General features: G+C 40.9%; 1 protein-coding gene across 5 annotated transcripts in view; it reads right to left on the minus strand.

The window, feature by feature from the left end:
• ADD1 (adducin 1) overlaps positions 1-24,444 on the minus strand; it is a 109,615-nt gene that overhangs the window by 44,628 nt on the left and 40,543 nt on the right. For all 5 annotated transcript variants that reach the window (XM_075992884.1, XM_075992883.1, XM_075992885.1 and 2 more), the window contains exon 2: positions 8,211-8,425. In XM_075992884.1, coding sequence (XP_075848999.1) covers positions 8,211-8,405 — 195 coding nt within the window. In that variant the 5' untranslated portion in view covers positions 8,406-8,425. The remainder of the gene's footprint in view (positions 1-8,210; positions 8,426-24,444) is intronic.

A 24,444-nucleotide genomic window follows, 5' to 3' on the forward strand; every position in this document is an offset into this window, starting at 1 on the left:
CACTTGGGAGAGGCATACAAGAAACAAATGCATTGCTGTTAACTGAATTGTAGAAAAGAATGTCAGTCAAGAGCCCTATGAGGAGCCTCTGTCTACCAAATCATGATAAATAATGTTACAGATTATCTTCTGTGGTAGTCTATGAGGAAAGGAAAAGCTGGGAGATGCTTTGACTATAAGCCAGAAATAAAAAAAAAATTACCAAAACATAATTATTTAGCCATCTTTGTTATCAATGCATTGATATATACATTTTTTTCTATTTTATTTTTTTTTGAGATAGGGTCTTGCTATGTCACCCAGGCTGGAATGCAGTGGCCCAATCATATCTCACTGCATGTTCAAACTCTTGGGCTCAAGTGATCCTCCCACCTCAGCCTCCTGAGTAGCTGGGACTATAGGTGTCCACCACACCTGGCTAAATATATAGATATATATGTACAGATAAAGGTAGATATAGATAAAGAGGCAGATGGTGTCTACTAAACATCACAGACAATGCTGGTCATAGGGGACCAGCATTTTAATTCAGCAAAAACTGAATTAAACAAGCTTCCTGGCCTCACCCGCTCTAAGTCTGAAAATTCAAGCAATCTATTTCAATGGTTTTCAAATCCACATACATATCTATGGAAAGCTTAATACAACATACACTACTAAGTACCAGGGACTGTTTTAGGCACTAAGAATGTGCAAATGATAAGATGGAACTTAAAGCTTAGCAAGGAAATCACAAAAAAAAACATAGTACAGGAGCCTTATGCATCAACAGCATTCCAGATGACCTTTATATGCAGTAAGGATGCAGAGCACAGAGCTAAGCTCAGCAGTGACCAGTGAGAACCTAGGGCCACCCACCTGGACCCCAGCATCTGGCTCTAGCCACCAGCCTAACGCCCATGCATGCTACTTTGATCTTAACTCCTGATGGTTCAACATCCACATCCTTACATCTCAGCTTCCAGACTTTCTCTCCTGTGATGACTCTGCTGTCCATCCAATTTATCTCAGTCTCCCACTTCCATGGTCAAGCCCTAGACCTGTTCATTTCTAGTAACTGTGCCCCCTCTTCAATCTCAAAGCCAAGGATGTGCTCTCCAACCACCCCAACCTGGCATCCAGCTCACTCTATTTGCCATCTATTTGTGACCCTTTAAACACCCTTCTGACCACCCCCTTAACTGCTCTGTCCTGACCTCTCTCACCTGGCTTAGATCCACTGCAATGATAACACTGTAACCATTCCCTTGCTTACACCTTCAACGCTACCACTTCACCTGGCAAAACCTGGTTAACTTCAACTCTTCCTCCTTCTACTCATGCTATACCAAGTGGCTGGAAGGGAAAAACAAATATCAGCCCACATAATCATGCTGCGCTGCCTTGCCTCACTATAACTTCATGACCACAGACCTCATGTGTACCCTTCACCTGAACCCAGAGATCCTACTAGAAGTTCCTTGCCCTACACTTCACACCTTCTCTCTCCTCCAACCTCCTATACTATTCCCTGTGCCCATTCTCAATGGATGGCTCCCCTTGCCATTTCACTGTGAATAGAGAACCTGTCAGAAAAAAACTTTCCCAAGTTTGAGGATCTTCTACACCAGGCATCCTCAAACTATGGCCTGTGGGCCACATGCAGGTATTTTTGCCCATTTGTTTTTTTACTTCAAAATAAGATATATGCAGTGTGCATAGGAATTTGTTCATAGTTTTTTTTTAAACTACAGTCCGGCCCTCCAACAGTCTGAGGGACAGTGAACTGGCCCCCGTTTAAAAAGTTCAAGGACCCCAGTTCTACACTCTACCTTCTATTGGGCCCCCAAAATGAGAACATGAGCTAATCAAGTTTCATAGGGCCTCTCTGCTCTCCCTGGAGTAGGCTGGCCAGTAGGGGAGAAGGCGGCCATTGGAATGTGGCCCTGAGCAGGGCTTTAAGTCAGGCTATGTTGAAGTCAAAGGCTGTGCCCTCGCCAGCAAAGGAGAGGAATCCACTCCCAGTCACACCACCTTGTTTTCTTTCATTCAGCCCTGTCACACCATTCTTGAAACTGCTTGTGTCCTTAGATCAAACTGAGGGGCCTTCAAGACTCAAACCTTTCAGTCTGCAACACATTCCAAGCAACAGTCCAGTGCTAGGTCCTGAGGTGGATGCAAGGGACACAGAGATAGATGACATGCTAGCTAGCCTGGAAGGTCTGCTCAGACCAAATGGTTGGTGGCAGGTTTACGTGAAACTAATGGATCTTAAGTTTCAGGGCCCCTCGCTTGCATGGGTTCCTGGGAGAGCAGGGAGTGGCTGAAAGGTATGGAGTATTCCAGGTGGAGAGGGGAAGCCACCCTGAGATAAGGAAATAATTGTGTGTTTCTAACAAATTGCCTAAAAAAAAAGAGAGAGAACTTTCCCAAGTTCCCTCTCAAATCTAGCCAACTATTGGCATCTGTGCCCACAGAGTCTCCCTTCCTATCCCCCAAATCAACCCCTCCACCTGTGTGCTGGATCCTACCCCATCCCCTGCCATTGCCAACTCAGGGAACTGGTGCTTGGGGTCATCAGATTTTCTCTCTCTATTGGATATTCCCATCAGCATGCAAATACACTATCATTTCACCCATCTTACAGGAAAAATTGTCTTTCAATCTTACATCCCCCTCCAACTACTGACTTTGTACAGAAATGAGCAAAAGGCCTCAAAAGAACAGCTTATCTTTGCTGTTTCTGATTCCTCTCCTCATATTTTCGTTTGGATCCACCGAATCTGCCTTTTATCCCCATGGGCCATGTTCCTCAAGATTACCAAAGACCCACACACTGTTTTTTTGTTTTGTTTTGTTTTGTTTTTTTGAGACAGACTCACTTTGTTGCCCAGGCTAGATTGAGTGCCATAGCATCAGCCTAGCTCACAGCAACCTCAAACTCCTGGGCTCAAGCGATCCTACTGCCTCAGCCTCCCAAGTAGCTGGGACTACAGGCATGCGCCACCATGCCCGGCTAATTTTTTGCATATATATTTTTAGTTGGTCAATTAATTTCTTTCTATTTTTAGTAGAGACGGGGTCTCCTTCAGGCTGGTTTCGAACTCCCGACCTCGAGCAATCCACCCACCTCAGCCTCCCAGACTGCTAGGATTACAGGCATGAGCCACCACGCCCGGCCCCACACACTGTTAAATCCAACAACTAGTCTTCACTTTCCCAGCCCGTGGGTACCACTTGATATAGCTGACTTCTTCCTCCTGTGGAATGACTTTCTTTACTTGGCTTCTCCTGATTTTCTTCTGACGTCATTATCTGCTCCTTCCCTGGCTTTTGCTAGTTCTTCCTCCTCTCTCAAAATATAAATGTCTCATTGTCCAAGAGTACAGTCCTCTTCTATACCAACACTCACTCCCTTGGTGAGCTCATCTACACATACTGACGTAGTGAGGATTTCCAAGTTGAGATCTTTGCCTAGATAGCTCTCTCCCTAAATTCCAAACAAAAAATCCAACTTCTGTTGCAGACTGCTAAAACTGGCACTCCTGAGTTTCCCTCCCACCACACCTGCTCCTCCCCTAGTCTTCCACATCTCCTTGGTAAATGCTAACTTGTTTCCAATATCTCAGGCCTAAAACTTTGCATTCTTCTCTAAGAACCCTCTTTCTCCACTCCACCATTAACCTAAAGTAAAAAGAATTAAAGTGAACACTGCATTGTAATCACTATGCTCCAGATGCTATCCTTTTTTCTCTCTCCCCTCCCCTCCCCCTCCCCTCCCCTCCCCTCTCCTCTCCTCTACTTTTCTTTTCTTTTCTTTCTTGTTTGTTGACAGGGTCTTGATCTGTCACTGAGGCTGGAGTGCAGTGCCATGATCATAGCTCACTAACCTCAAACTCCTGGCCTCAAGCAATCCTCCTACCTTGGTCTCCCAATGTGCTGGGATTATAGGCATAAGCCACTGTGTCCAGCACAGATGCTATCCAAAGAGCTTTACATATATTCATTCACTTGATCTTCATGGCAACCCTAAGAGGTAAGCAGTACTATTACCATCCCTATGTTTTAGATGGAGAAACTGAGGTATGGAGAAGTTTGGAAACTTGAGCAAAGTCACAAGTTATTAAATGATGGAGCCAAGACTGAAACCCAAGCAGTCTGGCTCTAGGTACTAAAAATTATGCCCTCTGTCTTTCTCCTGATCTATCAACAAAATCAGATGGCAGCAAATCCAGCAATTGTGCTTTAAAAATGTTTCTCGGTCTTGTTTAATGATTTATCCCTAGTGTTTAGGACAGGGCTTGATATGTATAAGGAATTTAACTATTTGATAAAATAATGGATAAAACTTAGTTCACCTCTCTGAGCCTCACATTCTTTATCTATAAAATAGTGTCACACCCCCTACGTATAAAGAGAAACAAAATAAAGAAGGTCAATAAATCACTTAGCAAATGTTTGGTATACAGCAAGTCCTGCAATCATCCCATTATGTACAAGTGATATACACAGTGCACACAAGGAAGGATTACTTCCATTCAAGGACAACTTCAAGGAAATGTCAAAGGGAGGGATGAACAAGAATGTACCCAGGGATGGGGACAGGACTGAGGGTTAGTGAGACAGAGGCAAAGAAGGGCACTGTGTGGGGAGATGTTACAAACCACAGTGCAGTCAGTGAGCTAAAAGTACTTTGGTATTACTAGCAGTGAAGTACAGGGAGGAAACAGGATTATAGAAGCAAACAAAACACATTTTCAGTATACCCCATTCTGCTGCCAATTTTATGCTGTTAAAAGTGATGTTCAAAACTAGATTCTGGGCCGGGCGCTGTGGCTCACGCCTGTAATCCTAGCTCTTGGGAGGCCGAGGCGGGCGGATTGCTCAAGGTCAGGAGTTCGAAACCAGCCTGAGCAAGAGCGAGACCCCGTCTCTACTATAAAAAAAAATAGAAAGAAATTAATTGGCCAACTGATATATATATAAAAAATTAGCCGGGCATGGTGGCGCATGCCTGTAGTCCCAGCTACCCGGGAGGCTGAGGCAGAAGGATCACTCGAGCCCAGGAGTTTGAGGTTGCTGTGAGCTAGGCTGACGCCACGGCACTCACTCTAGCCTGGGCAACAAAGCGAGACTCTGTCTCAAAAAAAAAAAAAAAAAAAAAAAAAACTAGATTCTGGTAAGCATAAAATATTTTTGTATGTACGTATGTATGTATGAATTTATTTTTAAAGAGATGAGGTCTCACTCTGTCGCCTAGGCTGGAGCACAATAACGTGCTCATAGTTCATATCCCTGAACCCTCAGGCTCAAGTGATCCTCCTACTCAGCCTCCCAAGTAGCTGGGACTACAGACACACACAACCGCACCTAGCTTATTTTTAGTTCTCAAAACAGAATTGCAGAATTGCCTTTAAGGCAAAACTTTAATTTCCAATATAAGGATGGCAATGCAAATAAATAGTGGACTTGACATTTAAGAGCTGGGTAAGTACTTACTCTGAGCACTGTTTCCCCATTTGAAAACCAGGTAAATAACAGTCCTCCTTAACTTCTGTAATGATTACCTAAGCATCACCTGCTCCATGATGTTGCTATGGAACCACTCTGTAGGTCCTGAACTGACCCACGTGATGTTGGCACATACTTCCTTTGCAGCACCAGCAACTTTTTCAAATAAACTTTTTATTTTGGAATAATTTTAGATGTACAGAAAAGTTGCATGTGAACAGAGACTTCTCAGTTTCCTTCACTGTTAACACCTTACATTATCATTGTATATTTGTCAACTGGTACATTACTATTAACGAAATTCCATACATTATTTAGATTGTGTCAGTCTAATGTCCTTTCTCTGTTTCAGGATCCCAAGCTACACTTAGACCAGTAACATTTGGGTGCTCATTTGCTTACTGTGTTATAAACAACATGTAGGTAGAGGCTCACTCTCTTTGCATCCTCAGTGCCCAGCACAGTGCCTGGCACACACTGGGTGCTATAAGTTTAGTTTCTTAACTCTATCCCTAGTCATTTTTACTTAGTTTCTTGTTGCTTTTATGTAGGAAAACTGCTCAAGCCAAAAGTCTGGATGTCAGCCTGATTCTTTTTTTTCTCTGATTTCCTCCATCCCAGGCATCAGCAAGTCCTATTCATGTGACCTACAAAATGAGAATCAAGGAAGCACCTCTCTCCTGTCAACTCCCACCACCCTGGCCAAGCTGCCACTATCTTGTGTTTGAAAGACGGCTTTCCCTCTTGCCCCAGCCAATGCTCTCTCTATATCAAATCAGAACGATTTCCTTAAAACTCTATCATGTCCTTCCCCTGTCTGCAATGACTCTATTACTTGCAAAATGCAATACAAACTCCTGATCTGGGCTTACACAGCCTTCAGGGTTTACTCTCTCCTCCCTCTCCAACCTTCCTGCTCCTCTCTGTCTGCGACTTCCGAGGCTCAACCACACTGGCTGGCTGCTTTTTGACTCTTCAGGCCCATCAAGTTCATCCCTACCCTTGAAAATTTCATATTAGCTGGTCCCTATACCTGGAATGTTTTTCTTCTTGATCCCTGCATGGCTGGTTCTTTCCCGTCATTCAAAGTCAGATTAAATCTTCCCTCCTTGGCTGGGCATGGTGGCTCACGCCTGTAATGCTAGCACTCTGGGAGGCCAAGGCAGGTGGATTGTTTGAGCTCAGAAGTTTGAAACCAGCCTGAGCAAGAGCAAGACCCCATCTCTACTAAAAATAGAAAAAAATTAGCCAAACAACTAAAAATATATATAGAAAAAATTAGCTGGGCATGGTGGTGCATGCCTGTAGTCCCAGCTACTCGGGAGGTTGAGGCAGTAGGATCGTTTAAGCCCAGGAGTTTGAGGTTGCTATGAGCTAGGCTGACGCCACAGCACTCAAGCCCGGGCAACAGTGTGAAGACTCTGCCTCAAAAAAAAAAAAATCTTCCCTCTTCATAGAGTCCTTTTCTGACCATGGTTACACTTAATCATCCTGCTGCTTTCTGTACTGCACTTCTGTTGGTTTTTTATTGTTTATCTCCTTCAACTTGAATGCAATGAGACTTGATCTGGGTGGCTACAGAGGTGTCATATATATGTCAAAATTCAACCAGCTATCCATTTAAGATGTGTGTACTTTACTGCATATAATAAACTATACCTTAAAAATAACATGGCCGGTGCTGTGGCTCACACCTATAATCCTAGCTCTCTGGGAGGCCGAGGCGGGCGGATTGCTCGAGGTCAGGAGTTTGAAACCAGCCTGAGCAAGAGCGAGACCCCGTCTCTACTAAAAATAGAAAGAAATTAATTGGCCAACTAATACATATAGAAAATACTGGCCGGGCATGGTGGCGCATGCCTGTAGTCCCAGCTACTTGGGAGGCTGAGGCAGGAGGATCGCCTGAGCCCAGGAGTTTGAGGTTGCTATGAGCTAGGCTAACGCCACGGCACTCACTCTAGCCTGGGCAACAAAGCGAGACTCCGTCTCAAAAAACAAAAAACAAACAAATAAAAAACAACAAAACAAAATCTATTAGAGTTAGGGCATTATATATCTTTTTACTGCTAATCCCGAGTTCCTTGAACAGCACATAAGAGGCAGTCAACATCACATTAAAAAAAAAAAAAATCAATAAATACCTGCCAAGTGACACCTCCAAAAAATATAAAGGAGAAAAGCAAGAACAGATTAGAAGAGGGGGAAAAAAGCAGTCAAGAACATAAAAGGGCAATAGCATCAATAGGAGAAAACTGAGCAGACAGCACAACTCTACCTAAAGATGCAATTCAAAAGACACTCAGTTGGACATGACCACAGCTCAAAATGCTGACTGTAACTCAAGGCAGCAATCAATAATCAGGTCCTGTTAAGGCCTACTATATTCCCAGGACTGAGCTAAGTATTTTAGAGGAAAACAGTAATTTTTAAATTGTCTCAATATATAAAGACCCTCTGGAGAAGCAGTAAGTGTAAAAAGGAAAAATAAACACCTATCATTTAAGACATTGAAGACTGAAGAGTTTCCATGTATTATGTCTGATGTGTGATAACATGAACTAAACTGAATTCTTTCAACAACCTTATACATGTATACAAGGCATCAATTTTCTGTGTTAAGAAGATAAACTGACTATGCCACTCATACAACAGGGCATAAGACCTCAAGTATCAGAAGAGGGATGATGACACTTGGTCAGAAAAAAAGCATCTCTTCTTACAGGACTTTGCAGAATCATGGATACCCTCTTCTTCTGCTCCATCATATTGAAGTCCTGACGAAGGTCTGGTGCCATGTTCCTCTCCCGCAAGTATTCTGGATTGTTCTCATCCACTCTGTCGAAGTACCTCTCCTTATGAGGGGCTGTGGTCGGGGGTGGTGAGGTCACCACTGCAGCCCGAGTATCACCATTCATTGTACAATCTTTCTAAGTACCTATAAAAACAAAATAAAAGAAATTATTATTTTCAAATCAATGTTCAATAGTGTTTCATAATGAGTTCATCCCCCTGACAAATACCATCTTCACCAGGAGGACAGTCTGATAGACAGGAGCAGCCATGACTTATAAGGCTTCTTTCTGGCTTCGGAAGCACATGGCTGATCAGCTATCTCCTGCCCTTCCACCAACCAATGGATTATTTTGTCCTGGCCATTGTCCTTCAGAACACAACAAGAGAACAATCTAACCAAGCAATTATGTCCTCTGCTAACTTCAAGAACTAAATATTAAACTTGTAACCACATGATACTTCAAAATCGTGATTTGTTCCACAGGATCTGCTAACAGTAGCACAGTTTGTTTTGGAAGAAATTTGATTTCTGATATTTTTCCCAAAAAGTATCAACAGTGGTCTTAACAAAGGATTCCCCGAACAGATCAATAGAAGAAAAGCTGTTCACACATCTGTACTCATACAAATGGGAAATATCCACCATTAACATCACCCTTTTTGGTTCAAAGAACAATAGGTACCAGAAATGTTAAAATGCCCCAGTTTATGAATAACCTAAAAAGATGCCAAGATGGCTCAAATTTAAAAGTCTACTAATATGGCAACTGACTTTACATTCTTTTTAATCCCAGTCTTTTACATGAAACAATGTTCAAACCCACTAAATTATGTTCATCTTTAACTACTAAATCTCTAGGCAGCACCTTTACTAATCACACAAAGAGTTTCAATTTCTAGTTCTGGTTCCATAAAGCATGACAGCAGAGTTTACTGAGTATCTATTATGTCCTGGTATTTTGTGCTGGTCACAAAAATTAATTGAACATGGTCTACACTTCAAGACAGACTCGCTGTGAAAGGGAGAGGTGCTGATTTGAGAGTAATCAGCATACAGATGACAAGTTAAAGGCACTAGAGGAGAAGAAAATGGCCAAGGAGATCATAAATTGAGAAGACGGAGCAGAACCAACACCTACAAGAGTTTCCTGCATATTTTGGGTTTCTAAATAAAAAATGTTCTAATATATGAAGAATAGGAAGGAAAGGATGAAGAGTCAAGATGAGAAATAGCCTCAGAAGCCACAAGCAGAGTTTCAGTGGTGTGTGACTGACAGTTCCTCAAGCAAAAAATAAACAAGGTAGGGATTTTGAAGGGTTGATTAAATTAGCAACTAAGAAAGTGACTGGTGCCCCTTCCTTACACCATACACAAAAATTAATTCCAAATGGATCACAGCAAAAACTATACAATACTGTAAAATGGGAATCAAAGTCTCAGGGCCACCCCAACTAGATGCCTCATGCAAAAGAGAAGGTAAAGGTCTCAGGCACCTGTGAACAACTGGCCCCAGATCATTCATTAAGGAAATTAATTCCTTGCTGGCCACTCATAAGGACAAGCAAATTTTAACTATGTCTAGCACATAAAACTAAATCATGTTCAATTTACACACTAATAATGAATTATAAGCTTATCTTTACAGGGAACACAACTGAAACAAGATAGAATCAGACATTCTCCCACCTACCTGGGGACATCTACATAATTGATGCTTCCTTTACTCTCTTTTTCTCTTCTTTGTCCTCATTTTACATAAAATGTAGATTTCCTGGGCCTCACAACACAAGAATGTAACCACTTTGCCTCATTAGCCCCATGTCCTATTTTCCTTCTCTCTTTATCCCTTCAAAATTCTAAAGGTTCCAACTTCTCCATCGGAAAGACAGCCACAGCTTGTCTGCAGTTCATGCGTCCTCAACGTTGGCTTAATAAACCTCCATGGACTGAGATTTTTTGCCTCAGTCATTTACTTGGGTTGACAAATGGCAACTACAAAGGGACCTCTGAGAACAGTTTGGCCTTCTTAGCCTGTAGCAATTTTCCAACTGGTCCCTTGGTACCAGCTAGAGCTCCTTACCACTCTGACCCATTGGGCAATTCACTGAGGTTTTGGGCTGCTCCCTCCAGAGATCCACCGATCTCTGAACTTTGTAGTTGAGATCTGAGAGTTACTCTGCCATGCAACTTCTTTAGGGTAGTTTTGTTTGCTTCTGATAAGGAAGGCAAGTTTCCTGATTCCATGACAATGGAGAGCAGGCTCAGCTTGGGCCCCATCTCCAGGGAAGTAGCTGGTCTGGGATTTCATTTTAGAATTTGATATTTGAGAATTAAGGCTTACTGTCAGCTGGCTATAACTTCTCCTTATGCTTAGCGATATCAATATTAATTATGCAATTGCTCTTTTTTCCTGTTTTTGGTTTTAGTCTTATTTTACATTAGATTTGACCAATTATGGAAAACAATGCCTCTAAAATTAACTAAAACCTCCATAGCTCAATGCACCAGCCAGTAAAAAAAAAATAAAAAAAAAAAAATAATAGCTTACCATGAAATATATTTCTTTGACTTATTTTGAGATGCATGCTACAAGCTGTCTTTGTACACATCTCTACAGGTATCTTTTCACACGCATAGAGAAAATCCATTAATACTGCCAAGATTTTCCTTTACCTAAACTAAAAAAGATTAACTGACAGTCCCATACCATTAAAGTTTTAAAAGGAAACATTTACTTTATTCTACCTGAGGACTGACTATTAACTATGAGACTTTATCTGCATAACAAGACTCCCTTTGCTACCTCTTTCTCTTCTCCCTCCCAACCCAGTTTTGCTATGTTTTCATTCTAAAGGCTCCCATGTATACATGTTAAAAATTGATTCAAATGTCTTTTTCTCCAAGCTTATAGAAATCTTACCCTTATGGTCAGACTAATTAAGATTAAACAGATTTGTTTGTAAGGTGTTTTACTAAAATTAAGTTTATTTTTAGTAAAGTGTAATTAACATTTAATATACTAATGCAAATATTTAAAAATTGGTTTACTCTTTTAAACAAAATTTTCATGTAATATTAATAAAAATAAATTTTTTCCACCTTTTGAGTAAACTGCAAAAAAAAGGAGGGAAGAGAGAAAGAAACAGATTCAATTTACCTTCTTTATTAGCTTGCTTTTCAGTTTGTCTTTATTAGGTCTGTTTGTTTGGGAAATGAGTCTCCTATCTACTAAAGAGTAAAAGTTTTTGCCTTTATTTGAATTATCACTTTGGCTGAATACATGACTATTCCTATCTTATAGGAATCTGTAAGTATGCTTTATAACAAGTGTTTTAATCCTTTGATATTTGGCAAACTTCTCAAAATCAAAATTTTAAATTCAATCTTTTTCACCTCAAACTAGTTTTTTTAATAACCTCTAAGAAAGACACATTCGGCTTATTTGGCATGCTAAAACTACACAAAAAGCATTGTCAAATATGAAATGGTATTTAACTTTCTTTGCGTTATATTTGTATAAATGTGTTATTAATATGTGTTCCAAAACTATACAGATTCCTAAAATTCTGATGTCTTGGTGTATGAGAAGTAATTGGAAGGCAGCCTTGTTAATCAAGTAGCTAACAAAGGAAAATAAACTATCAAACAGAAAGAGAAATAAACCAACAGCACATAATTAATTGCCCCTTTGAAGAGAAAACTCATAGCACAACTGCCCTTTGTTTTCTTTGATTAAACACCAGAAGCTCAACTTGTTATCTCCAAGAGTTTCGTTTTTCACAGCCTTGAAGAGCTCAAAGCTGATAACAGGGGTGTGAGCTCCCATTCCAGCCCTTTGTCTCAGTTCCTGCCAAAACCACATGTCAAGGACTTTGATAAAGTTCAGCTTTACAGAGAAAAGAAAAAAAAAAAAAAAAAAACTAAAAAGCACAGGCAGCAGTTTCACAGCCATTTTGCCATCAGTTGGCTGCAATCAATTTTTTTCTTTCTCTCTGCCCCCAAATAAAAACCCCAAACCTCCTATCCTCTGTGCTGACACTTTCTTTGCCTTCTTTCCTGTTGTGCCCTTCGCACCTTTGGGGAGTAAAATAAACTTTCTTTTATTTCTTTAATGTGTTTCTTCAAAACTATTCTACTCCTGGCATAAGAATTCTTTCTCCAACTTGTACCATGAGCTCCTCGTGAGTCCCCACTCTAATAATTATCATTATTATGTTAAACTGTTAGTGCCAAAGAAACAGCCAAATTTCCCTGTCAACTGTCTCTTTAATCTCTTTAACCATAGCTATGCTAAGACTTTTTTTTTTTTTTGAGACAGAGTCTCACTTTGTGGCCCAGGCTAGAGTGCCCTGGCATCAGCCTGGCTCACAGCAACCTCAATCTCTGGGGCTCAGCGATCCTCCTGCCTCAGCCTCCCGAGTAGCTGGCACTACAGGCATGCGCCACCATGCCCGGCTAATTTTTGTATATATATTTTTAGTTGGTCAATTAATTTATTTCTATTTTTGGTAGAGACGGGTTCTCGCTCAGGCTGGTTTCGAACTCCTGAGCTTGAGCAATCCGCCCGCCTCAGCCTCCCAAAGTGCTAGGATTACAGGCGTGAGCCACCACGCCCGGCTAAGACTTTTTGTTACAATTATTTTAATTCTCTAAAAATAGTTTATAACTGACTACAGTCCAGAATTTTCTTCTTCAAGAAAATTCAGGCCAGGCGCAGTGGCTCATGCCTGTAATTGTAGCACTCTGGGAGGCCAAGGCGGTCAGGAGTTCAAAACCAGCCTGAGCAAGAGCAAGACCCAGTCTCTACTAAAAAAAAAAATACAAAAGAAATTATCTGGACATTTATGTGTGTGTGTTTTGTTTTCCAGAAATTAAGAAAACCGTTTCCTTCTTTGAGCTATTTTTTTTTTTGAGACAGAGTCTCGCTCTGTTGCCCAGGCTAGAGTAAGTGCCATGGTGTCAGCCTAGCTCACAGCAACCTCAAACTCCTGGGCTCAAGCAATCCTGCTGCCTCAGCCTCCTGAGTAGCTGGGACTACAGGCATGCGCCACCATGCCCGGCTGATTTTTTCTATATATATTAGTTGGCCAATTAATCTTTTTCTATTTATAGTAGAGACGGGGTCTCGCTCTTGCTCAGGCTGGTTTCGAACTCCTGACCTCGAGCAATCCACCAGCCTCGGCCTCCCAAAGTGCTAGGATTACAGGCGTGAGCCACCACGCTCAGCCTGAGCTATTTATAGCTTACAACAAATTCGTAAAGTATTTTTGTAAACAATTTTAAACATTATTTTCTACTTAATTTCTCCAAATTTTAGAACTATTTATAAATGTTCACATTTAATTGGCAATATAGTCATTTGCATAAGTTCAAGATAAAAGAATCTGTTTTCTTTTATAACAGCAGAGAATTACAAATTCTGGTTACTTTACCAAAGCTTTGACTGGAATGGCGTATTTTCAGATATGCCCAGACCACTCTAAGGAATTAGGCTGACTTTATAAAGCCAATAGGAAGCCCTTTGAAGACTAGCCAGCTACTTCATCTATGACGGTAGTCCCCAACACTCGGGCTGTGGCCCTACACTGGTTGCGGCCTGTTAGGAACCAGGCCACACAGCAGGAGGTGAGTGGTGGCAAGCAAGTGAAGCTGCATCTGTATTTACAGCTGTTCCCCATCACTAGCATCACTGCCTGAGCTCCACCTCCCCCCCTCCTGCCCCCCCCACAATCCATGGGAAAACAGTCTTCCATAAAACAGGTCCCTGGTGTCAAAAAGGTGGGGACCACTGATCTATGACATTTCCAGATCTGTGATAAGTAAAGAATGTCACTTTCTGACAAGTCCAAGAACCCCAAGTTATGCTGGGACCTCAAAAAGAGGAATTCACCCAATTCATACAGGTATTTACAGGCACAGTTAAATCCTTGGCTTGGCTTAGCACAGAGGCTTTTAATTCTCACGTTAAATTCCTTACAAAAAAGTTCCAGCAAAGCCAATAAAAATTGAAAAAAGAGGCCCCGTCGGCTCACGCCTGTAATCCTAGCACTCTGGGAGGCCAAGGTGGGTGGATTGCTCGAGGTCAGGAGTTCAAAACCAGCCTGAGCAAGAGTGAGACCCCACCTCTAGTATAAATAGAAAGAAATTAATTGGTCAACTAATATATATAGAAAAAATTAGCCAGCCATGGTGGCGCATGTCTATAGTCCCAGCTACTCGGGAGGCTGAGGCAGGAGGATTGCTTGAGCCCTGGAGTTTGAGGTTGATGTGAGCTAGGCTGATGCCACGGCACTCACTCTAGCCTGGGCAACAAAGTGAGACTCTGTCTCAAAAAAAAAAAAAAAAAAAAAAAGAAAAGAAAAAAGAAAAAAGAAAAAGCCTTTATGGTCAATAATTATTCTTGCTGTACTTTCTGCAAATAATCAGCCTAAATATAATGAGGCTAAAATTTACTTTGCAAATAAATTGGTCCTACATGATTTGTCTTTAGTAAAAATGATAAACTCTAAAGAGAAAAAATTATGTTTCCGAAAAAATATAGTGAACTTATTATTAGATTCTAGACTTGTCCATCATTTTTGAGTTTTATTATTTACCTATAATTTTTTGACATTGGTCCTTCTTGACTTAATTTTTCTTCCCTGAGGGACATCCTCTCCTAAAAATGAAACTTCCTGGTGATTTGGGATTAGATGAAAAGATACAATCACAAACTCACCTCTTCTACAATACCTTCTCAAAAAGATTTTAAAGAACATGAGAGAATACAAAAAGGAAATCAAAGTCTCAGGGCCTCCAGCTCCTTATGTGAAAAAGAAGGTAAAGGCCTCAGGTACTTGAGAACTGGTCCCACAGAGCATTTATTAAGGAAATTCCTTGCTGGCCTCCTATAAGCAAGGACAAGCAAATTGTAACTACACCTAAAAGTAAACCATGTTTGTTCCACACTAATAATGAATTACAGGTTTATCTTTATAGGTAACAACTGGAGACAAGACAGAATCAGACATTCTTCCACCTACCCAGGGACATCTACATATTGATGCATCCTTCACTCCTTTTTTTTCTCTTCTAACATTCACCTTATTTTATGTAAAAATGTAGATTTTGTGGGCCTCACCAGAATATAACAACTTTTACTTCATCAGCCTCATGCCCACCCTGCTTTTTTCCTTCTCTCTGTATGCCTTCAAAATGCTGAAGGTTTCAACTAATCCTTAGGAAAAACAGCCAAAGCTTGTCTGTGGTTTCTGTTTTTCCCCATTTTTTCCCCAGGTGTGTCTTCAACTTTGGTTTAATAAACCTCTATTGATTGAGATTTTTGCCTCAGTCATTTACTTGAGTCAACAATACTGAAACTGTCTATACTAAAAGAATGTAGAGCCGGAAAGCATAAATAGTAAAAAAAGTCTGATTTTTATAAATGTATAGATAGAGCCAGAAGTTAACCAGCCATTGTTCCCTAACTTCCTTACTGCTGTGACTGGTTACTGCTTAATGGCTCTATCCTCCCTGTTAGGTGCAAGATTGTGACTTCCCCCACTACTTGTCTAGATAACATTGCCATTGTAAAGCCCAAGTGCTTCTATAGATAACATCATATCATAAAGCCCAAGACTTGTGCTTCTCTAGATAACGTAAAGCCTAAGACTGGTCTTTGAAGTATTAATATTTTTTAGACTATGGATTCCAGGGGAGACCCACTAATGCCAAGCAGACCGTGGATAGGCATGGGAACAGATCCAACAGCCTTGAGACCCCCCACCTGAGGAAATCTCCCAGCTGAGAAGATCATCTCTGCTTGCCAACCCTATGAGTTCATCTTCCACCAATCAGCAGACCCAATTCCCTAGCCCCTTGCCCGCCAAACTATCTTCAAAAATCCCTTCTCCCAAATTCTCGAGGAAATGGATTGAGAAATTCCTCCCATCTCCTTCCATAATGTCTGCTGTAACTGCTGTTGTCTCACCGTATTGGCTTCCTCTTGAGCAGCGGTAATGAACTTTGTTGGCTGTAACAATACTTAGAAGAAAACAAAGGAGTATTCTTCATGACCTTGATTTAGGCAAAGTCTGCTTATATGACACCAAAAGGACAAACAAAAAAGAAAAAAAGAGAGATAAATTGGACTTCTTCAAAATTAAAAATGTTTGTGCTTCAATGGATACCATGAAAAAAGTGAAAAGATAACTCCCAGAATGGAAGAAAATATTTGCAAATCATATGTCTCTAAGAAGAATATATGAACTCTTACAACTCAATAATTAAAATTATCTTTAATCTTTTAAAACCCTGAAAACCATCAAGTGAAAACCATCAAGCAGATGTGAGGCAGAGCACAATAACTGCCGAGTAGAGCTTTGCCTAAATTCATGTTCCACAAAATCATGAGATAAAATTAATTATTTAAAGTGGCAAAGTCCTAGGATGGTTTGTTATGCTACAAAAGATAACTAAAACAATGCTAACAACAGTAAGGGAAAAGAGGAGAATGATAGCAGCCAGAACTGTATGTAATTGGTCCTTTCAATTTCCCTATTTGTTGATATATTGATAGTATTATTTTCCTCACTTTAAAGATGAGGAACCTTAGGTCACTCAGCTAAGAAATAACAGAGCTGGAATTCAAACCAAGGCCATCTCACTTCAGAGCTTTTGTTCTCAACCTGTAAGCCATATTGTGGATGATAATGATGACAGTGGTGGTGGCAGAGGCAAAATCCATGAAATGCAAGTAAACAATGTAGCTGAAAGGATGAATCAAGGACATAAGATGCAGACTGTCCTTGAACAGGCCTCAACTTTGGGAATGTGGGAATTACCTAGGAATCAAGTTAATATATAAATTCAGATTCATTCGGCCTGGGATAGCACCTGAAATTCTGCATATCTAGTAAATTCCCAATTGATAGCAATGCAGCTGAATTTGAACCACACTTTAGATAGCAAGGCTTTCAAGAATAGTTTGTTTATGCAAAAATTATTTTTATTGTGGTAGCAACAGCCAAAGGATCAGTGAAAGAAATGCTTTATTTTTTCTAAGAAAAAGATCAATTAAGATATTGCTCTTCTAAACCTAAAGAAACGATAGAAATAACAGCATGCTTAAAGTGGCACTATTTCAAAGACTTAAAGTATGAAAACAATTGGGACCAAATATCAACATAGAATAAATGAACTAAAGACCTAAGAGGAATCTTTGAAACTCACTCTTCTCTAAATATATCCTTTAATTTTTTTTTTATTTTTATTTTTTTGAGACAGAGTCTCACTCTCTTGCCTGGGCTAGTGTGGCCTGGCATCAGCCAAGCTCACAGCAACCTCAAACTCCTGGCTCAAGCGATTCTCCTGCCTCAGCCTCCCAGGTAGCTGGCACTACAGGCACGTGCCACCATGCCTGGCTAATTTTTTCTACTTTTAGTTGTTTGGCTAATTTCTTTCTATTTATAGTAGAGATAGGGTCTCACTCTTGCTCAAGCTGGTCTTGAACTCCTGAGCTCAAGCAATCCTCCCGCCTTGGCCTCCCAGAGTGCTAGGATTACAGGCGAGAGCCACACACGCAGCCTAAAATTTTTTATTTAATTTCTTTACTCAATCTATTTATTTTAATCTAGTCTGTTCCAAAAGAATGACCCAAAGAACAAACTTATGTTTGTCTGACAAAATTTCCTCAGTAGATGTAAATGAAGCTGAACACTCTGAACCAATAAGAATTCTACTTCAGTGCTTCAAAAAAAAAAAAAAAAAAAAAGACAAAAGGATATACAGCATTGTAAGATTCAATTTTAAACCATCTTGGCTGGGCGCCGTGGCTCATGACTATAACCCTAGCACTCTGGGAGGCCAAGGTGGGTGGATTGCTCGAAGTTAGGAGTTTGAAACCAGCATGAGCAAGAGCAAGACCCGGTCTCTACTATAAATAGAAATTAACTGGCCAACTAATACATATAGAAAAAATTAGCCAGGCATGGTGGCGCATGTCTGTAGTCCCAGCTACTCAGGAGGCTGAGGCAGTAGGATTGCTTGAACCCAGGAGTTTGCCGTTGCTGTGAGCTAGGCTGACGCCACGGCACTCACTCTAGCTTGAGCAACAAAGCAAGACTGTCTCAAAAAAAAAAAAAAAAAAATTTAAGCCAACTCATCTGTAAATAAAGACTATGGGCATGCATTTCAGAGGCAACTGTTGCTAATTCCTGGTTCCCAGAACATACATAAAGAAAAGAATCTTTGTAAAACCAACATGTTTAAGATAAGGAAGGACTGCTTTCCTCTTATTACAAATTGTCTTATGAATGAGATAAGATAAAGACTGCCGACCAAGTACTTATGTATTCCATTCTTTTAATAAGGAAGTCTATAAACTCAAGTCAAAATCAAAGTATAAATATTCTGAGCTCAATAATCAAGATTAAACAGAATTCTTTTTTTTTTTAAGAGACCAGTCTTACTCTGTTGTCCAGTGCAATAAGCATCATCATAGCTCACTGCCACCTCGAATTCCTGGACTCAAGCAATCCTCCTGCCTCAGCCTCCTGAGTAGCTGAGACTACAGGGGTGTGCCACCACACTTGGCTAATTTTTTATTTTTTGTACAGATGGGGTCTCACTATGTTGCCCACACTGGTCTCAAACTCCTGGACCTAAGGGCCTTGGCCTCTCAATGTCTGCATTACAAGTGAGAGCCATTGTGCCTGGCCTATGAGTCTACTTTTTAAGTACAAAAATGTAACTAGTTATTGTCAATTATGCCTTCAGGTTTAATTAACAGTTTGTGTGTGAGACAGCAAACTTTTCTAAGATCTCCACAAAGAAGTTAATACTTAATCCAAAAACTTTTTTTAAAGTGAAAAATATACATGCAAAAAAATTTCTGATATTATTTAAATTATCTTAAAACAAATTTAAAATAATTTAAAAGTAGGAACAATCTTATATTTAACAATAAATGTAACATAAACATAAAGTATAAATCTGCTCAATATTATGAAACCTATGGAGCTTTTTCAGCATGACATACATAAGATTAAAACATATTAAGTAAAAAACTATAATATTTCTTATTCTATAATATAATGTAATTATACACAGACAAGATAGTGTAATGGCAAATAAGTTGGATTAAAGTTGAGTAAATTAATAAAAGTACAGATTAATATTTATCTCAATATTCCATAACCTTGATACAATTTTACTTATATAACAAATTTTAAGATTTCACTGTGAACTAAAACAAAATCCTAAACCCTCTGCTAACTGAACAGATCCCTCTTGGCCAAGAGGACCCCAGAAACACCTTAACACTGAGTTCCCAGCCATGCTGGGATGGGAAAAATAATGCATAATTGCAAATGTGCATGATTTCTCCTTTTCATAAGCAGTCATGACTTAGCTTGTTGCTTATGTATATTTGACTACCCTGCTGAGTATAAAATTTTGTTCCTTTTGCCTGTCCTTTGAAGCACATGTACATGGCTTCTGGCCCAGTTTCTGCTTTCCACCCTGTTGAAGTGGCTACCCCCATAGGCTGCTATCTTTTGTGAGAAAGTATAAACTTCATTCTCTTTTTTTTTCTTTGAGACAGAGTCTCGCTTTGTTGCCCAGACTGGAGTAAGTGCCGTGGTGTCAGCCTAGCTCACAGCAACCTCAAACTCCTGGGCTCAAGCAATCCTACTGCCTCAACCTCCCGAGTAGCTGGGACTACAGGCATGCGCCACCATACCCAGCTAATTTTTTCTATATGTATTAGTTGGCCAATTAATTTCTTTCTATTTATAGTAGAAACGGGGTCTTGCTCTTGCTCAGGCTGGTTTTGAACTCCTGACCTCAAGCAATCTGCCCGCCTCGGCCTCTCAGAATGCTAGGATTATAGGCGTGAGCCACCTCACCCGGCAAACTTCATTTTTTTAGTTAACATCACCATTTGCAATACACTGACAGCTAAATTAATGAAAACATACAGGATAATATTTTCAAATAAACAAACAGGCCGGACGAAGTGGCTCACGCCTGTAATCCTAGCACTCTGGGAGGCCGAGGCGGGCAGATTGCTCGAGGTCAGGAGTTCGAAACCAGCCTGAGCAAGAGCGAGACCCCGACTCTACTAAAAATAGAAGGAAATTAATTGGCCAACTAATATATATAGAAAAAATTAGGCGGGCTTGGTGGCACATGCCTGTAGTCCCAGCTGCTCGGGAGGCTGAGGCAGGAGGATCGCTTGAGCCCAGGAGTTTGAGGTTGCTGTGAGCTAGGCTGACGCCACGGCACTCACTCTAGCCTGGGCAACAAAGCGAGACTCTGTCTAAAAAAAATAAAATAAAATAAAAAAATAAATAAACAAACATACACAACAGAAAACAAAAGTCTGGATGAACCTCAACAAACAAGCATGGTCTGCATATGTCACCTCTCGTTTCTCCATGTCTTCCCAACCCAACAGATATCACTCAAATCTAGATCATCAAGGCAAACCTCCTAGACACACAATACCCTCCTAATTAATCGGTTTCTTTACTTCTCCTAACAACCCCTACAGCAATCCATTCTCTAAAACTTGGCCCAAGAGTTTTAAACTGTAAGTGAGGGCCAGGCACTGTGGCTCATGCCTTGTCATCCTAGCACTTTGGGAGGCTAAGGTGAGAGGATCGCTTGAGGCCAGGAGTTAGAAACCATCCTGAGCAAGAGCAGGATCCTGTCTCTACAAAAAGCAGAAAAATTAGCCAGGTGTGATAGCACATGCCTGTAGTCCCAGCTACTCAGGAGGCTGAGGCAGAAGGGTTGCCTGAGCCTAAGAGTTTAAGGTTACAGTGAGCTATAATGATGCCACTGCACTCTAGCCAGGGTAACAGAGCAAGAACCTGTCTCAAAAACAAATAAATAAATAAAATATAAGTCAGATCATGTCACTCACTCCTCTGTTTAAAACCTGACACCTATTATGTGGACCTTAGTTGGATCTTAACTGAAACAAAGTATAAAATAAAAATCTTAGACTGACAGTTGAGACCACTAGAAATTTGAACACTAACTGGATTTTGATGGTATTAAGAAATTACTATTGACAGGGCATGGTGGCTCACACCTGTAATCCTTAGCACTCTGGGAGGCCGAGGTGGGCGGATTGCTCCAGATCAGGAGTTCGAAACCAGCCTGAGCAAGAGCAAGACCCTGCCTTACTATAAATAGAAAGAAATTAATTGGCCAACTAATATATAGAGAAAAAATTAGCCGGGCATGGTGGCGCATGCCTGTAGTCCCAGTTACTCGGGAGGCTGAGGCAGTAGGATTGCTTGAGCCCAGGAGTCTGACGTTGCTGTGAGCTAGGCTGACACCACGGCACTCACTCTAGCCTGGGCAACAAAGCGAGACTCCTGTCTCAAAAAAAAAAGAAATTACTATTTAAAATTATAGGCGTGCTATTATGATTATATTAGATACATACAGAAACATTTATAGATGAAATAATAAGACATCTGAAATTTACCTTAAACTTATATGGGGGTAGGGGAAGTGAGAGTTACACAAAAGAAACAAGACTAGCCATGAGTTGAAGACCATTGAAGCTAGAAGAAGGATAGCAGGGTTTATTATATCACGCTATTTTGTATGTGTTTAAATGCGCCACGATTCTCCTTGCTCTCAGAGTAAAGTACTTCTAGACCTTACATAATCTAATCTCTGCCTGCCTTCACATGGACATATTTCAGCTTGTTTTTTCAGACTGATATTACTGTTATTAGGATGAAATGTTGTTTTAAGATTAACATCCAGGCTGGGCCAGTGGCTCCTGACTGTATGCCAGCATTTTGGGAGACATTTTGGGAGACAATTTTGGGACAATTCCTGGAGGCCTGGAGTTCAAAACCAGCCTAGGCAACATGGTGAGATCTCATCTTCACAAAAAATAAAAATAAAAAAAATTATCCAGGTATGGTGACACTCACTTGTAGTCCCCAGATACTCAGGAGGCTGAGGCAAGAGGATCACTTGAGGCCAGGAGTTCAAGGCTACAGTAAGCTATAACTGCACCACTGCACTCCAGCCTGAATGACAGAGCAAGACCCTGTCTCTTTAAAAAAAAAAGATTAACATTATTTTTCTGATGTCCGAGAAGACACCATTCTGCCTAGTATATTATTTATTGACCCAGAAATAACAAAGGGTGCACTAGAATATTATTCTCTCTTTTTTTGAAACAGAGTCTCACTCTGTTGCCCCGGCAGCTAGATGCAGCGGCATCAGCCTAGCTCACAAGCAACCTCAAACTCCTGGGCTCAAGTGATCCTCTTGCTTCAGTCTCCAGAATAGCTGGGATTACAGGCACATGCCACCACACCCGGATAATTTTTTCTATTTTTGGTAGAGACCGGGTCTCAGGCTGGTTTCAAACTCCTGACCTTGAGCAACCTGCCTGTCTCCTTGGCTTCCCAGAGTGCTAGGATCACAGGCGTGAGCCACCAAGCCCGGCCCAAGAATACTCTTTCTTAACAAAGGTATTCCAGCCCCAGAATGATCTATCCTCATTAAGTTAACCTCAACCAGAAACCAGACAAATGTATGCTTCTCTAAAATATCTAATGAGCTAATTCTAAAGCTTTTGAAAGATTCAATTGTTTCCTGGCAATTCCCTTTTGGCACAGACATTTTTGCTAATGGGTAACTATCCCAAATGTTCACATAACTTACTTCTGAACCCCTGAAGCCAGAACACTCAAACCAAAGATTGAAACAAGTAAGAAGGTACCATTAAAGAAATCCTCTGGGTAAAATGCGTACTTAGAAGACCCAGGCAGTCTTGTCAGTTTTTAAACATTCTTAACACATTTCTCAGAAAGCATGATGACTGTCAGGCAGCAATGAATTATTGCTCAAAGGAAAAGTCAGGAGGTATCAGGCATGTCTCATGAGGTAATAAAAGTGGTATCTATCACTGGTGTCCTTGGCCTTTGGAGTTGGCAGTAGGAAAACAAGAGGAAAGGTAAACTCTATAATATCTTGCCCTATTTCTATTAATTTCTTACACTTAACATATCTCCACTGGAGAAACTTTCCATATTATATGCAATGCACTGGAGATAAAAAGATATAAATGAGTAGGCGATGATAGACAAAATACTCTTGGTGCTATGACAGAAATCTACTCACAGTACATCAGCAGGGAGAAAGCGTACAATGATTAGAGGTAGAAAGAAAAGAATGTTATGGGTTGTATTATGTACCTCCAAAACCCATGTTGAAGTTCTAACCTCCACTGCAGGGGTCCTCAAACTACAGCCTGCAGGCCACATGCGGCCCACTGAGGACATTTATCCGGCCTGCCGGGTGTTTCTGCTGCCGCTGCCTGTCCTGCTTATTAGCAGCCGACTTGTCCCGGGCCCACAGTGCACATGTGTAGAATGTGCACCGCACTCTTCAACAGCCCTCCAATGGTCTGAGGGGCAGTGAACTGGACCCCTGTTTAAAAAGTTTGAGGACCCTTGCTCTACTGCCTCAGAATGTGACTTTATTGGGATATAAAGCCATTGCAGATGTAATTAGCTATGGGGTTATACTGGAGTAGGGTGGGCCCCTAATCCAACATGACTGGTGTCCTCATAAAATAGGAAAATCTGGACACAGACCAGCAGAGGGAGAACACTGTGTGAAGATGAAGGCAGAGGTTGGGTGATGCATCTACAAACCAAGGACTGCCAGCCACCACCAGGAGCTGGAAGAGAGACCTGGAATAGATTCTCCCTCACAGCCTCAAAAGGAGGCTGCCAACACCTGCCAACACCATGATTTCAGACTTCTGGCCTCCAGAACTGTGACACAATACATTTCTGTTTAAGCCATCTAGTTTGTGGTACTTTGTTATGGCAGCCCAAGGAAACTAATATAGACAGCTAATAGAGAAGCCTCAAAGAAGAGATGCTTTTACAGTTAAAAAGGTGTTTGCCGGGTGGCTTGGGAAGGCAGCAGTCATTTGGTGAATGAACATCTACTGAAAGTTTTTGGGTGTTTTTGTTGAGATAAGAGTCTTGCTCTGTTGCCCTGGGTAGAGTGCAGTGGTGTCTTAATAGCTCACTGCAACCTTGAACTCCTCGGCCCAAGAAATCCTCCTGCCTCAGCCTCCTAAGGAGCTGGTACTACAGGAGTGTGCCATGATGCTTGGCTAATTTTTC

The sequence above is a fragment of the Microcebus murinus genome, chromosome 16 (genome assembly GCF_040939455.1).
Source record: "Microcebus murinus isolate Inina chromosome 16, M.murinus_Inina_mat1.0, whole genome shotgun sequence".
NCBI classification, from domain to species: Eukaryota; Metazoa; Chordata; class Mammalia; order Primates; family Cheirogaleidae; genus Microcebus; species Microcebus murinus.